Source organism: Austrofundulus limnaeus, unplaced genomic scaffold, assembly GCF_001266775.1.
Source record: "Austrofundulus limnaeus strain Quisiro unplaced genomic scaffold, Austrofundulus_limnaeus-1.0 Scaffold1495, whole genome shotgun sequence".
Taxonomy (NCBI): Eukaryota; Metazoa; Chordata; class Actinopteri; order Cyprinodontiformes; family Rivulidae; genus Austrofundulus; species Austrofundulus limnaeus.
Window position 1 is genome coordinate 40803 of NW_013953897.1, and position 13058 is coordinate 53860.

Genomic DNA, 13058 nt, shown 5'->3' on the forward strand with positions numbered 1-13058 from the left:
GTTTATTTTCCATTGGTTTTCACGGTCCCTGAATGGTTTTAATAAGAACAAGTAATGCAACAGATCAACAGTGCAGGGTTGCCACATAGTAGTACCAAATCTAGTGGACTTTATGTAAGGTGTTAAGCTCTTATCATTCAGTTTCACCAGGGAGGTTAAATTTTAACAACTTGATATATGTTAAATAATGTTTTGAATTTAACATTCTTGTTGGAATAATACATTTTTAAAACTTTCATAAACAAGCTACACAGCATGAAGAAGTCCTCACTGAAACACACACTTACCGGTTGCTCGGCGTGCTGACAGTCTCCAGGTCATGAATAATGTTGAGCAGAGTGGTGATCCTGTCCTTGTTAGCTGCCAGGCTGGCCTCCACCACCTTGAGCCTCTGCTCCAGGGCTGCTGATTTGCAGCACTGCGGGGAAGGCGGCAACAACAGGACTGCATCGGCTGGGTGGGAGTGAGCCAGACTGGTGTCATCTGTGGAAAACTGAGGGCGACACTTTGATTCTGCTCCGCTGTTTGCCTGGACCTCACTGGGCCGGACCAAGGTTATTGCAGACGCTATAGACCCACGATCAGGGCCTGCGTCTGCACAGAGCTCTCCTTCACCGCTGAACGACACTGGCAGTGTGTCAGAACGCGCTGGAGTTGTGTGTGTTTGTTTTTGTAATGTAATAAGAAAATTGGAGTCTTGGCAAGCAGCCAGGGAGCTGGTGTTATGTCTCACCTGTGTGTTTACATGTGAGTTGGTTGGTCCACGGTTAGTTTGCGTTGTGACTGAGGGCGGTGGAACACTGGGACGTGTCTGTCTATCTGCGTTGGATTTAAGCTCACCATTTGCATGGCTGGCTGTTGCACCCAGGGGAAACTGATGTGCATTTGAATCTGTGTCGGTTTTCACTGGTGGGCTTGTTGCACAACGTCCCTCGCAGTTTCTTTCTGCGCTTCCGTGATAATGTGTGAGCCGTTGTTGCTCTGCGTAGAGACAGGCCTGCAAACTGGAGCTGCTCGATTTAATTACGGAAACACAATTCTGAGTGTTGGTGACGTGTGAACAATTTGAATTTTCATGGTCTTTGGACTCATTTATAACCAATTTATTGATTAAATTATGCTTGAATTTGTTTCTATCTGAAAACACATTGGGATTACAAGTCAATTTAGTATCACTGTTATGATTTCCTGACACATTCTGAGGCTCGGAGGATGTCAGCGGAGCCGTTCTGGAGCTGCTCTCCTGATTGTAAAAGACATCCCAAGCACTAAGTTCATTACTCCCTTGATGTCTCATGGCTGTTGCTTGCACGTGATGAGCTTTGTTTGTGTCAGGGGCTTCATTACAGCTAAGTACTTTTGTTGAGTCTGTTAACTGAAGCGAGCTCGTGCTCATTGCCAAAACATTATTTTGTCTTTCGGCGAGCAGAGACAATGGGGAGTTTGGTGTCTTTTTCAAATGAAATTTGATGCTCCTGAATGCTACATTCTTGCCCGGTGCACTGGGACGTGTAGTTTTTGAGGTATAAGTCGCAGACAAATCAGATTTAGAGTCAGGAGGTTGTGATGTATTGGGTTTTTTGTGTAGGGAAGAGACAGAAGTTTGAMGTGTGGGTTTAGAGGTCGAGCAGTTWAGTGGAGTTGAGGTGATTTGCACAGCCACAGATTGATGTTTAGCGCTTGTTTGTGTAATCTGATCTGGATTAGCGTCATGATTCAAAGTGCTCTGTGTGTGTTTGGCGGTCTTGTTTGGGGGATTAGTTAAAGAAGGGAATTGAGCTTCGCTTACCGTGTCTATGAAAGCCATTTTACCTGCTGACGGGCTGCTTGAGTAAGTCTTTTCGAGTTCAGAGGGGTCTGGTTGAGGATGTGCTGTATGGTCTGATTTCAGAGCATTAGTGGACAGTGATACTGCGAGACATTTAGGGGCTACTTGTAAGGTATTTGGACTTTGTGTTACATTGCTGATTTGTGTTTTGTGTTCTGAYTGCAAAGTTTCCTGTTCAGTTTTGTCCTCATCAGACGTTGTGTGTGTTCTGAATGCGTCGGCACAGATTGTTTTTCTGGACCTCATGGCTATCGCATATACATAAGAGGGTGGTGGAGTTGGCATGTTCTCGGTTATACCGTGCACAGCCAATTTCCGGTGTGTGGTCTTGAGGAGCTTGGAGTCAATGTGTGCATATGGGTTATTTAGTTTGTTAGCTGTGGTCGCTTGTGGAGTCAGTGTGAAACGTGTGGGGAGGGAGATCTTACCATCCTGTAGAGATGGAGCTAAAGGCTTGTTTTTATCAGCATGTAGGATGGTTGCATGTTGAACGGACGTCCCGTCACTAGCTACGTGAGGATTTTCCAGATTCCCTCTGGAATGAACAGGGCAAGCAGGGTGGGGTGTTTTTCTGTATCTTAGCTCTTTATTTACATAAAATACTTTTGGGTTAACTGTAATCTTCTTGGCACTGCTAATCTGAGAGTTTTGCTGGTTTTGTTGTGGTGTATCATTGTAAGGAACTTGAAAAGGAGTAGTAGTAAAAAGTGAGGTGAGGGATGGCTTTAATGGTTGTTCTGTAATGTACGCATCAGGATCAAGGCTGTTCTCACCCAGTACGGAGGCTTTGTTCGTCACTTCGCCAGAGTTATTGCATATTTCCTGTGGCACAGCTAAACTTTGGCTCGCATATAATGGTCTCATATTTGCCAACTGATCTGTATTATGATGATCTCTTCCATGAGAGGGTTCTCCTTTTACTGGCTCAGCCTCATCATTATCAACGCTAATGCCACCGACGGCCTCTGAATCAACCACGCTGCCATTTAAGTAACGATGTTTCAGTTTAATTTTGTTACTTGTAAGCGTCCCTGCGATGAAAGGATTGGTGTTGATGCTCCTGGCATAACAGTAAGTCCCATCATCCTCTCTGGCGTCACCTCTGAGTGCTTTGAAAGTCACTTCCTTTCTGGTCTTGGCTTCCCCAGTTTTCTGTCTTAAAATAGCCCTTTTCTCATTGTTATTCTTTGTCAGCAGTAAGGCATCCTCCATTTCCTTGGAAATACAGCTGTTGAATGTTTGGGTTTCATTGTTGGAGAGAGTATCAGGTGGGCTGCTAATCCCCTGGGATGTCTGAATGCCAACACTGCACTGTCTCCACTTCTGGGCTCCGCCTGTTGTCTTCCAGCTGCGCACGCCAACCGATGCAGGGACTCCTACAACCGGAACGGGAGTCATTGGGTCAGCCGCTCGCCTCCCCATCTCCCCTGTCCGACCGCATTCAGAAATCTGAAGAGTCGAGGGAGCGGCGGTGTTCCTGCACCATTATGTCCGTCTAAAACCAAAGAGAGAAACAAGTTTAAAGTGACAGGCGCTTGAGATGATGCTATGAAAAAAATAAAAAAGCCACGAGTAAGCAGGATGAGCTGAAACAACACAACAACGGAGTGAAGAACCGAGAGAAGAAACCGCGTTGCTGCGGAAATGACATATAGCTCAATTGAAAGAATCATGATTTCATTTTAAAAGTTTTCTGACAAGAAACTTAATAAAAACAAAACTTGAATTTTGTATTTCGCAAAAGGTGGCTGTTGTAGGATGTGTACACCATCATATAAACGCTACGAACAAGGTACATTTAGAGTCTGTCTTCAGTGTTTGGCAAAGGGCAATCTTTATTCAAACTGTACTTGCTCTGTTTTTACATCCTTTTGAATAAAAGACTATAATGTTTTCCAGCTGACAGTAAATGCATCTTAAAATTTCATGTGTAAAATGTAACACTTTGGTGTGGTTCTGTATGTTCACATTAAGCAGGTGCCAGCTTTCTAATATTTTCAGGAAGTCATTTTCCCACTTACGCATCAGTTTATCAACCAACAAGGTGTTTTTAAAGGGTGCACTAAAAAATCAGCCAGTTGATTTATCGGCCCAGATTTTCTTTGATTTTGGGGGGTTTGGTGATCGGACGATACTTATGAGAAGCTGAGCTTATCCACCGATCTCATCTACCTCCGCAAAGGTCTGAAAATCAGCCACTTTCTCCTTTTACCTCCTATGAAAGAGGGCTTTTGTCCAGTTAAAACTAGTTTGTATTGTTTGAAGTGCATTTTTTAAACATTTTTCAATAAAATAAGATTGAAACAATGAAGGTGTATACATAAGTGTCAGTTATAAAAAAGAAAAAAAATCTGTGTCGGCCAAAGTTGGAATTGGCAGGTCAGACTTTTTAAAGATCTTTGACTGCAGAAAACTGCAATCGGTATGCCCCTAGAGCCTAGACAATAGGGTATTTTTTTTATAAAATATATACTGTATCTCTGTATATTTGCATGCCTTAATTAGAGATTTTTTGTTTGCTTTGTCGGTTTTTGCAAAAACATCTCAAAATTCTGCTTTTCTTGTTTTTTTTTTTTCTTTCTTTTTTGTGTTTGACAGCTTTCGTTTAGACAATTTTAAACGCCAGCGAGAGCATTTAATTATCTGCTCTAGAAGGGACTACTGTTTTGGTTGTTGATGTAATTTGAGCGCAGTAAAGTGACCTATATCTGTTAACACTCTCTAACGATAAGTGACAACTGTCATGCCTCGTTAATGCATCATTAAATCCTCTTTTGGTGGAGTTAAATAAAACATGTCCTGAAACAGGAAAGTCACATTCTTTCAGTTAAAAAAAAAAAAAAAAAAAAAAAAAAAAAAAAAAAAAAAAAAAAAAAAAAAAAAAAAAAATAATAATAATAATAATAAATGCTGGCGTCAATTATTTTTTTTTTTATTGTTTAAGCTTACCTGAGTGCTTTCTAATCCAGCTGGAATATGTCTTCTTTTCTTTACTTCAAGGTTTCACAGATTCTTGAGGTGACTTTTYCATCAGCTTGTTAATTGTTTTGATTGCAGATTTCAAACTCAGAGGAGTCTGCAGACATGTCATCCCTGCAAAGCACCACTTTCTAATAAATCCTCCTCACCATCGCTCCGAGTAGGAATCCATCTACCTTTTATTGATCCAGCAGACAGCTAAGCTGTGTCCTCCCTGTATCCACTTCTCCTGTTTGGGTTCTGCTGCTTCATGCTTACTCTGTTATCAGCACACGGCAGCAGCCTAATATGGTGGGCTGCGACCACATTCTGTCCTCCTCTGTCCTGCCTCTCGTCTTCTCCTCCTCTTCTCTCACTTCAGCGTCCCTTGTCTCTCACCCCTCCTTTCTGCCACTGTCCTCCTTCCCAACATGCAAGAACCCTGATCCGCCGCTGGGTAAAGAGCGAACAGGAGAAAGAATAGAAAACAGGGAGAGAGAAAGTGACTTGCATCAGGGGCATAGGGAGTGTCTGTAAATTGCTGAGCAAGTTTAAAAAGCAAAATGAAGTGGCAGCAGTGAATAAATCAAAACACAGCTGTAGAATTATGAGGGGATGTTAAAAAAGGAGGAGCATAAAATCCATTAATTCGTGTTTTCTTTTCCAGCTCCTCCTGGGAGATCCTGAGATATTACCAGGGCAGAGAGGTTATATAATCCCTCCAGCAGGTTTCTGGGTCTGCCCTGGGGTCTCCTCCCTGTGGGACATGCACTGAAAACCTCTAAAAGTAGATTTCCAGAGGGCATCTCGATCAGATATTCTGGAGGAGGAGGATGGTGCTTTTCATTGTCTCTCTAAGGTTAAAGTTCATTTCAGCTGCAAAGCCATGGTTTTACATGCTGTACTTTAAAACCTCCGAAATAACACTGTCAGTAATACATGCATTCATAAGGGCCATAGTAACTCTGTGGTCAATGCCTTGGTCTTATACAGTAATAATGAGGCTGCAGGTTCAATCCCAAGGCATCTGGTGTAAAATAAATGTCAAATATTTTATGCCAATTTACCAGCTAGGGGGATCCCAGCAGAACGGAGCAACTGAAAGATAGACAATTGATCAACAATGTTAGTTCATGTACCTGTAAACATCTGGTTTGTCAAGATCTCAAACCTAAAGTGTGCTGTTCTTTCTGAGTTGTCATATTTACATTAATCGGTAGTACGGATGCGTACGCGATTCTTGTTGATGTTTTAACTCATAAAAGTTCTGATAATTCTACGGTAAATTATTGTGTGTGGGTTTCTCATATTTACACAGAGAGGGGTTTTCACTCTTCCCACAGAAAGAACTCGTGAATGTCCTCATAACTAAAGTTTTGAGGTGTAGGAACAAATCCCCACAACTGTTTGTACACATAAAACAGAAGAAATATTGTAGCATTATATTTAGCAACTGGTAAAGATAATTGCAATTAAGTTAAAACCAATTTAAAATCTTAAATATGTCATTGAAAATTAATATTTTACTTGACAACAACTGAAGACAACAGTTATTGATTGTGGTGTAGAACTGAACTACAGCATGTGCCTAGAAAATGCACAATACCCCCATTTGAACCTTTTGTAGTGGTGTCCCATGGAAAGGTTATTGGCTAAGAGTTTAAAAGAAATAATCTACCAAACATGAATTCCCTCACTTGTGTGCTAAGTTTATTGTATTTCCATTACTACAGTGAAATAGTAGAATATTCTTAGTTGTTTAATATTTTGTGTTCTTTCACATTTGTCTGTGTGAAAAGAAATGTTACATAACTTTACCAGAATACAGTAAAATAGCAGGTGGTTAAAAAAGTGCACAGTAGCTGCTGTCAGTCATCAGATTTTCACTTCCTGTGAGGTCTGAGCTTTGACTGATTCTGCTGTGTTCAGGAGATTGCACTCATTTCCCATTTCTGCATCCCTGGGGAGCACTGCGCTGATGTTCTGAGCAGAATATCATCCCAAAGCTGCTGAACGGTGAGGAATATACTGCTATTTCRGGGTAAATGCTTTTGATGAACACTGTTTTAATGCCACTGCAGGACAGTTCTTTGTGGTGATTTTTGTACTTTTATACTCATTTAGATACTTCTCAAATATTCCTCCCTACTGGTTCTTTCCTCTGGTGTTAATTTTTATAGTTTGAGTCTTCCATGAAGCCTGATGAATTAGAGCTGCCGTCACAGCGGTGGGTGCAGGCTGAGAGCAAGCAAGTGGTCCAGATGGAGCTGAGAGCAGCAGAATGCAGGTTAATTATGGAGCCAGTCCACACCTGCACTCAGGCTGAACAGAGCACCAGCTTTACTTTGTCTTGTCCGATTTATTTATTTTTTTGGCCTTCATTGAGTTACGATACAATGCTAAAAGGCAAATGCAACAAAAATTGTGTGTATTTCAAATGTTGTTTTGTGAAAACTCAAGTAGCAAGACTCTATGACAAACTCAGGAAGTAGTTAAGTATATATATTTAATTTATATATACTAATTGGTAAACTTTTCTTCCCTGCAGGACATGTCATTTACTTTTTGCATGCTTAAATTCCACTGTTACACTAATGTTGCCTCCAGCTTCAATATGCATATTAGGCTTTGTTGTCCTCTCTGAACACAAACCAACAGACTTTATGAACCTTTTTTATGACTTTGAAATGTAAAAAATGCTGGAGTATCTATGGTAGCTGCCACAAAATGGGTTATTTTTTTTGCATACACAAAACTATGCAACATAAATCTCCAATATTTGGTCTTTAGACAACAACGAAAGAAAGATAAATGCCATAAGTTTTTGTGGCCGATGATAATTTTATTTTAGAAAAGCTGCATTTTTAATGCCCTGCCACTGAGGGGCAGATGATTATCAACAATGTGTGAGCTCTGTCCTCTTTAGGATCAGTCCACACTCTGTTTTCATCAGTAGGTGTCACTGTTGGAGAAATGAAGCAGGCTGTTAGGGTTTGGTGTTTCTGAAACATTTCTTCTGTCTAAAGACAGATGGAGCCTGAGCTACAGACATGAACAAGTTTAGTTTAAAAAAATCAGACAGACAAGTTTTTGTTTTCCTTTATTGATGAGGGGAAAAAACACTTTGTTGTCTGTCAACTTTCACATTTGATGTTATGTTTGTGCTCAAAAGCCCAGATAGAGAAAGATGCATAAAATGATTTAAATATTGAATTTGATTCACTTTTAAAATTCCAGTTTTAATGGTCTGACTTTAAATCTACAAGGTATTCAAATTAATTATATCACAAAAGCTAAATGCTTCTGACATCACAAAAAAATTAAGTTTGATACCCTCTGATAATTTCTTTTTGTTTTCTTTTGGTTTCCAGACAAGAAAAAAGCTATCATCTCTATCAAATAAATAAATAAATAAATAAATAAATAAATAAATAAATAAATAAATAAATTCAGTAACTAGGTCACTGTAACAGTAAGAAAATCCTGTGGTTTGACTTCGGCTCGGACATATCTGTGGTGTTACAGAACCCTGGATCTAAAGATTGCAACATAAAGAAAGCAAAAGATAAAAAATATGGAATTAACTAAGAACGATGATTTGATCTGGCAACCTCCTTGCCACCAAATGAGCCACTGTGCCGCCCACTTAAAAGGTTTTCTGACTTAAATAATGTGGTGCAACAGACCAAAAATCCAGTAAAAGCACATGGTAGGAAAGGTGTCAAATTGCTGTGAAAAGTGTAGCTACAGTGAGTTTTGTGGATTTCAAAGTTTCACCATTTGTCTCTTATCTGAAGAGKACATTTAGTTTGGATTCAGGTGGTTGATTCTTTTAAAGCCCAATGGGTTTAGGGAGTTCTCATTACCATATCAAGGAGACCTTGATTCAAGTGTGCAGCATCCATGTCTGACTCATGGCCAACTCATTAAAACACAGTGAAGTTAAAAAAATGTCTTAGGTTTTAAGGTGTTGGAAATTTTTTTTTTATGTAAAAATGATGTTTAAGGTAATGACTTGAGTAGTAATTTGCTAATTGTATTAGTATTTGGGACCTAATTTCAGCTCTGTTATGTTTTATTGGTTTTATTGGACGTTAATCTTAGCATGAAACAAAACAAATGGTGTTAATAAGACTCAAGAAAATCATGACGCGTTTAAAGATATTTAAGAAAAAAAAACTTTATTAGTGACTTCTTAACAAAACACATTACCAGATTGATGAAATCATAGGAATCACTATTATCACCTTAACAATGAGAGGCAGGTGTACAAAAAAGTCATGAACAGATCTGTACGGCCACAGTCGACTGGTGTACGCCAATCCCTGCTGCCGTGCCCAGCGACTGAGGAACATTCACTATACACAAGCAGAGAATACATCAACTTTATTTTTATACATTTTTTTGTGAATTTTATGTTTTGTTTTTTTTTTGCCTTTTTTTCTACAGGTCAACAACCAGATATGCAGGATGAATAAATGACTCTATTTCACATTAGTGTTTGATTGATCTTTACAAAGCTCAACACAAGTTTAAAGGGATATTTAAGCCATTTTAAAGTGGTATTCAGTGTAAAAGCTATGACAACTTACAGTATCTTCCCTGATAGCTCTTTGAACAACGTCTGTTTGGCCAAATATAATTTTAGTCTGACAGGATTAAAATTATGCAAACACAAAACACCTCAATCGGTTTCTCAATACTCTGTTTTCTACATAGAATTTTGTGGTTATTTACAATCAGCAGTGACAGCAGCAGCTAGCTGTAGCTCTGTCTAGTCTTAACTCCGGCCAAAATTACAGGGTAAACTTATGAGGCTAGCACTGAAACCTAGCCTTATTTGTGCTTGTAAATAACCACAGAATCCCATCTAAATACATATATCCCTTGAAATTATTGGCGATATAAGGGTTCACAAAAAAGCATTCACACATCACAAAAAATAAATAAATAAAAATCTTGGAATTGAACCAGTTTTGAGACCACTTTCGTCATGACTTTGTTAGGATTAGCCGTTAGCTTGCCAATCCCTTTGGACGTAAATTATTCTTCCAAACTGAGAATGTKTAAAAATCTTAACTACAGCAGGGAAGATATTATATGTTTATAACGTTTACACAAAACACAATTTCAAAAATGGTGACAATATTCCTTTAAGGATTGATTTTCTCATCTATGAAAATCAGACAGATAAAAACATGAAAAAAGGCCTTTCGTAGCATAACACAATAGCATTATGTATATCTAAAAGATTAAAGTCGTTTTCAACTGGATAAAAATGTGATTCTTTTAGGTTTTTCCACAGWTTATTGTTATCAACAGTATCTTCTTGTACTCATGTCCTTTATAGTATATGAATGTGGGTTTATTGATGTTTGTGTTTTTTCTTGGCGATGTGTATCAGAGGTATATGTATTTCAATACACATTTCCCAGTGGAAAAACATCTATGTATATATAGTATCTATATAGAATCTGTTTCCTTTTGCTTAGAACATGCAAACAGCCACTTGGTGATCTGACAGCACAGACGTACACCTGCAGGAAGAGGCGGGGAGGGAGGCAGCAGGTGAAAGGGAGGGACTGAGCTGTATGGTAGTACCCACATTACCGCAGTGGTAATGGGAAATACAACGGGCTGAAGCAAGGGACACTGAAGTGAAATGCTATGACACTTTTAACCCTCCTGTTGTCTTCGGGTCAAAATGACCCGCCACTGTGTTAAAACCCCCCAAAAAATCCCCTAAATGTTATTTTTTTAACTTGAGATTTTAAGACTTTGCCTAGATTGGCCAAAACAATAGAAAAAGTTAAATGTTGCTTTTATTCACATTTCCATGTAAGCTGTACNAAATAAAGCTCTAGATTTTCTTTAGTAAGAGTTTTTATTAATTAAAAAAAAAACAAACTAGGATAGGTTTTGATTTCCCAGCTTCATAGCTTCAGTTCCACTTCCAATATTTCTGAGCCTGTGTTTGTGGTTTTAAAACTTCCTTTTTTTTTCTTTCCTGTTCCCTTCACCTGATGCAACATTTCAGCAAACGAGTGCAAACCAAGACAAGGTACAGATATGAGAATAAAGAATTAYTTCATGCTAAGTTTTAGGCTGTTAGTAACAAAAGAAAAAAAAAGAGCACAGACAGGAAACACATTGTTTAATAATGCAATGAACGTTTCAGTTTAACCCAGTGGTTCTCAATTATTTTCTGTCATGCTCATGAATTGAAATACTATTGAAAACCTCATAATATTTAATTATTTTTCTGTACAAACCATTGAATGACTTTCTGGCACCAGCATACATTCAATAGGGGAACAACAGTATCCAAGTATTAATATATTTTATTTTTTTAAATATGTGCATTTTATTGCTTTTAATTAATAATTAAAATAAATTAAAATAGATTTAACATTTATTCATATGAAATTATTATTTTTTTCAGAATGTGCGAGGTATCCTGATTTGATGTCCTCCTTCTTCAAGGCCAATAAATTAAGGAAATTAAGGRAAATATGGATAACTGTAAAATTGTTGCATATTTACTATATACTGGCAGTACCTGGAATAGAATAAAAATGCAAGATTTCATGTTTTCAGCACTCCCAAGTTGACCATTGTCTCACCTGTACACAATACAAGCTGTCTTCTGGCAGGTGAGGCAGCTTTTCAGGTCAAGTCCAGTTTTACAGCATCGTCGGCTGAAATAAGCAGAAAGCAAAGTATGGTAGAAAAAAAAACACATTTTCTGAACGACATCCAAAAAACTCTCAGTTCTCAAATCTAATTCTACTTCACTCCCACTGAATGTATTTGTGGGACTGTTGGCAGCGATAAGCTGTTTCAAGTATCCATTATGTTAGACCTGTGTTGCTCATTAAGAAGTCTGTTATTCTCAAAGATGACCTCAGAATCAGTCACAGCTTATTAGCACACAGTAGCCGGTGAGAGTGATTGACGGGGGAACATTGCCAGAAGGCCAGTTTAATTCCTGCTATTTTTCCCAGCAGAGCTTTGTGGCTAAAAAAAAAGCTCCCAGAGATTTGCCCTCTTGGATTGCCCAAATAAGTTTCTGTCACACTCAGGGACACAATCACTGACCTTTTCACAAACTTTAACTCATAATATGATACTGAAGCACTGAAATCTATATTAGTTACCTTGAAAACATGTTTCTGTGACAACTGGTGCAGTCTTTGAACAAGATAACACACTTCCATCACAGCTTGTGTAAAAAAGAAACAGTCTGGCTCATGTAAGGTCTTCCAGTGGTCCCCAGGTCCCCTAACCTTTCTATACTCAAACAGATTTGGGAACAGCTCAGGCATCAACTATGACCCAGGATTAAAATGCTGGATCTTGAACCCTGGTTGAAACAGATGTGAGCCAACTTGCTGCAGGATAGGATACAACAGCTGTACGGATGTTCTGTGCCAAATCAYTTGCTGACATGAGACCAGCAGTGTGCTCAAACTGCCAACCCTGTTATCTATTTGATTTGATACCGGGATCATTGCAATGCCGTGACACGACATTTCACCACTTGCAGTTTCATGTTATTTTCCGTCACTGTCACTGGGYGGCTTAATAAGATCTTTTTTTTTTCATCTGTACGTTTTTTGGCACGTATCTTGTTCTGCAATTTTTGTGCTATTTTAACTGTTTGTATACCAAAACATTCAGCTTTTTCATGACATTTTATCTACGACTTTTGGTATTGCAGCAATTTGGAATATTCATTTGGAAATAAACGGAGCTGTCTTMAACATCCTTAAAACCTTAATTTCAGGTTCCATCAGCTTCTGCTTTGTTTACTTGAGCTTTGTAAGCTATCATTCTGACTTTTTCTTTCTTCTGCTAACTTTTTTGTGCTTTTTTCAGCTGCTTTTTGCTAATTTCAGCTGTTTTCTGTGTTTTTACAATAGCAATTTGTTTTGGCTAATTTGAGTTTTCTTTCAGCTAAACTCATCTTGTTTGTGATAAATTCAGCATCTTACTGCTTAAGTCAGTAAACATGCTCTTTCTGTTCRTTTGTGGTAATTATAGCTACTTTTCATTTATTAGCACTTTTAGCTTTTTTCTATTTCAAAATAAATTGTAATTTCTTTTGTACTTTGTATTCTTTGCTAAATTGAAAAAAAATCACTCTCATGTTTCGTTTACTTTCTAGCTTCTTTTTGGTAAATTTAGCAGCTTTCAGATATTTTGACTCCTTTTGCTATCTTTCTATAGAGTTTTCACGTTTGTTTCCCTTCCATCCATCCATCCATCCATC

At 38.5% G+C, this 13058-nt stretch overlaps 1 protein-coding gene across 1 annotated transcript in view; it reads right to left on the reverse strand.

Annotated features, from left to right (window-relative positions):
• LOC106535582 (uncharacterized) overlaps positions 1–5178 on the reverse strand; it is a gene marked incomplete in the record, with an annotated part of 7228 nt that extends 2050 nt beyond the window's left edge. Inside the window, 2 exon segments of the mRNA XM_014032622.1 lie at positions 288–3323; positions 4778–5178. Of these exon segments, the coding sequence (XP_013888076.1) occupies positions 288–3250 (2963 nt within the window).
• Positions 5179–13058: the final 7880 nt, after the last annotated feature.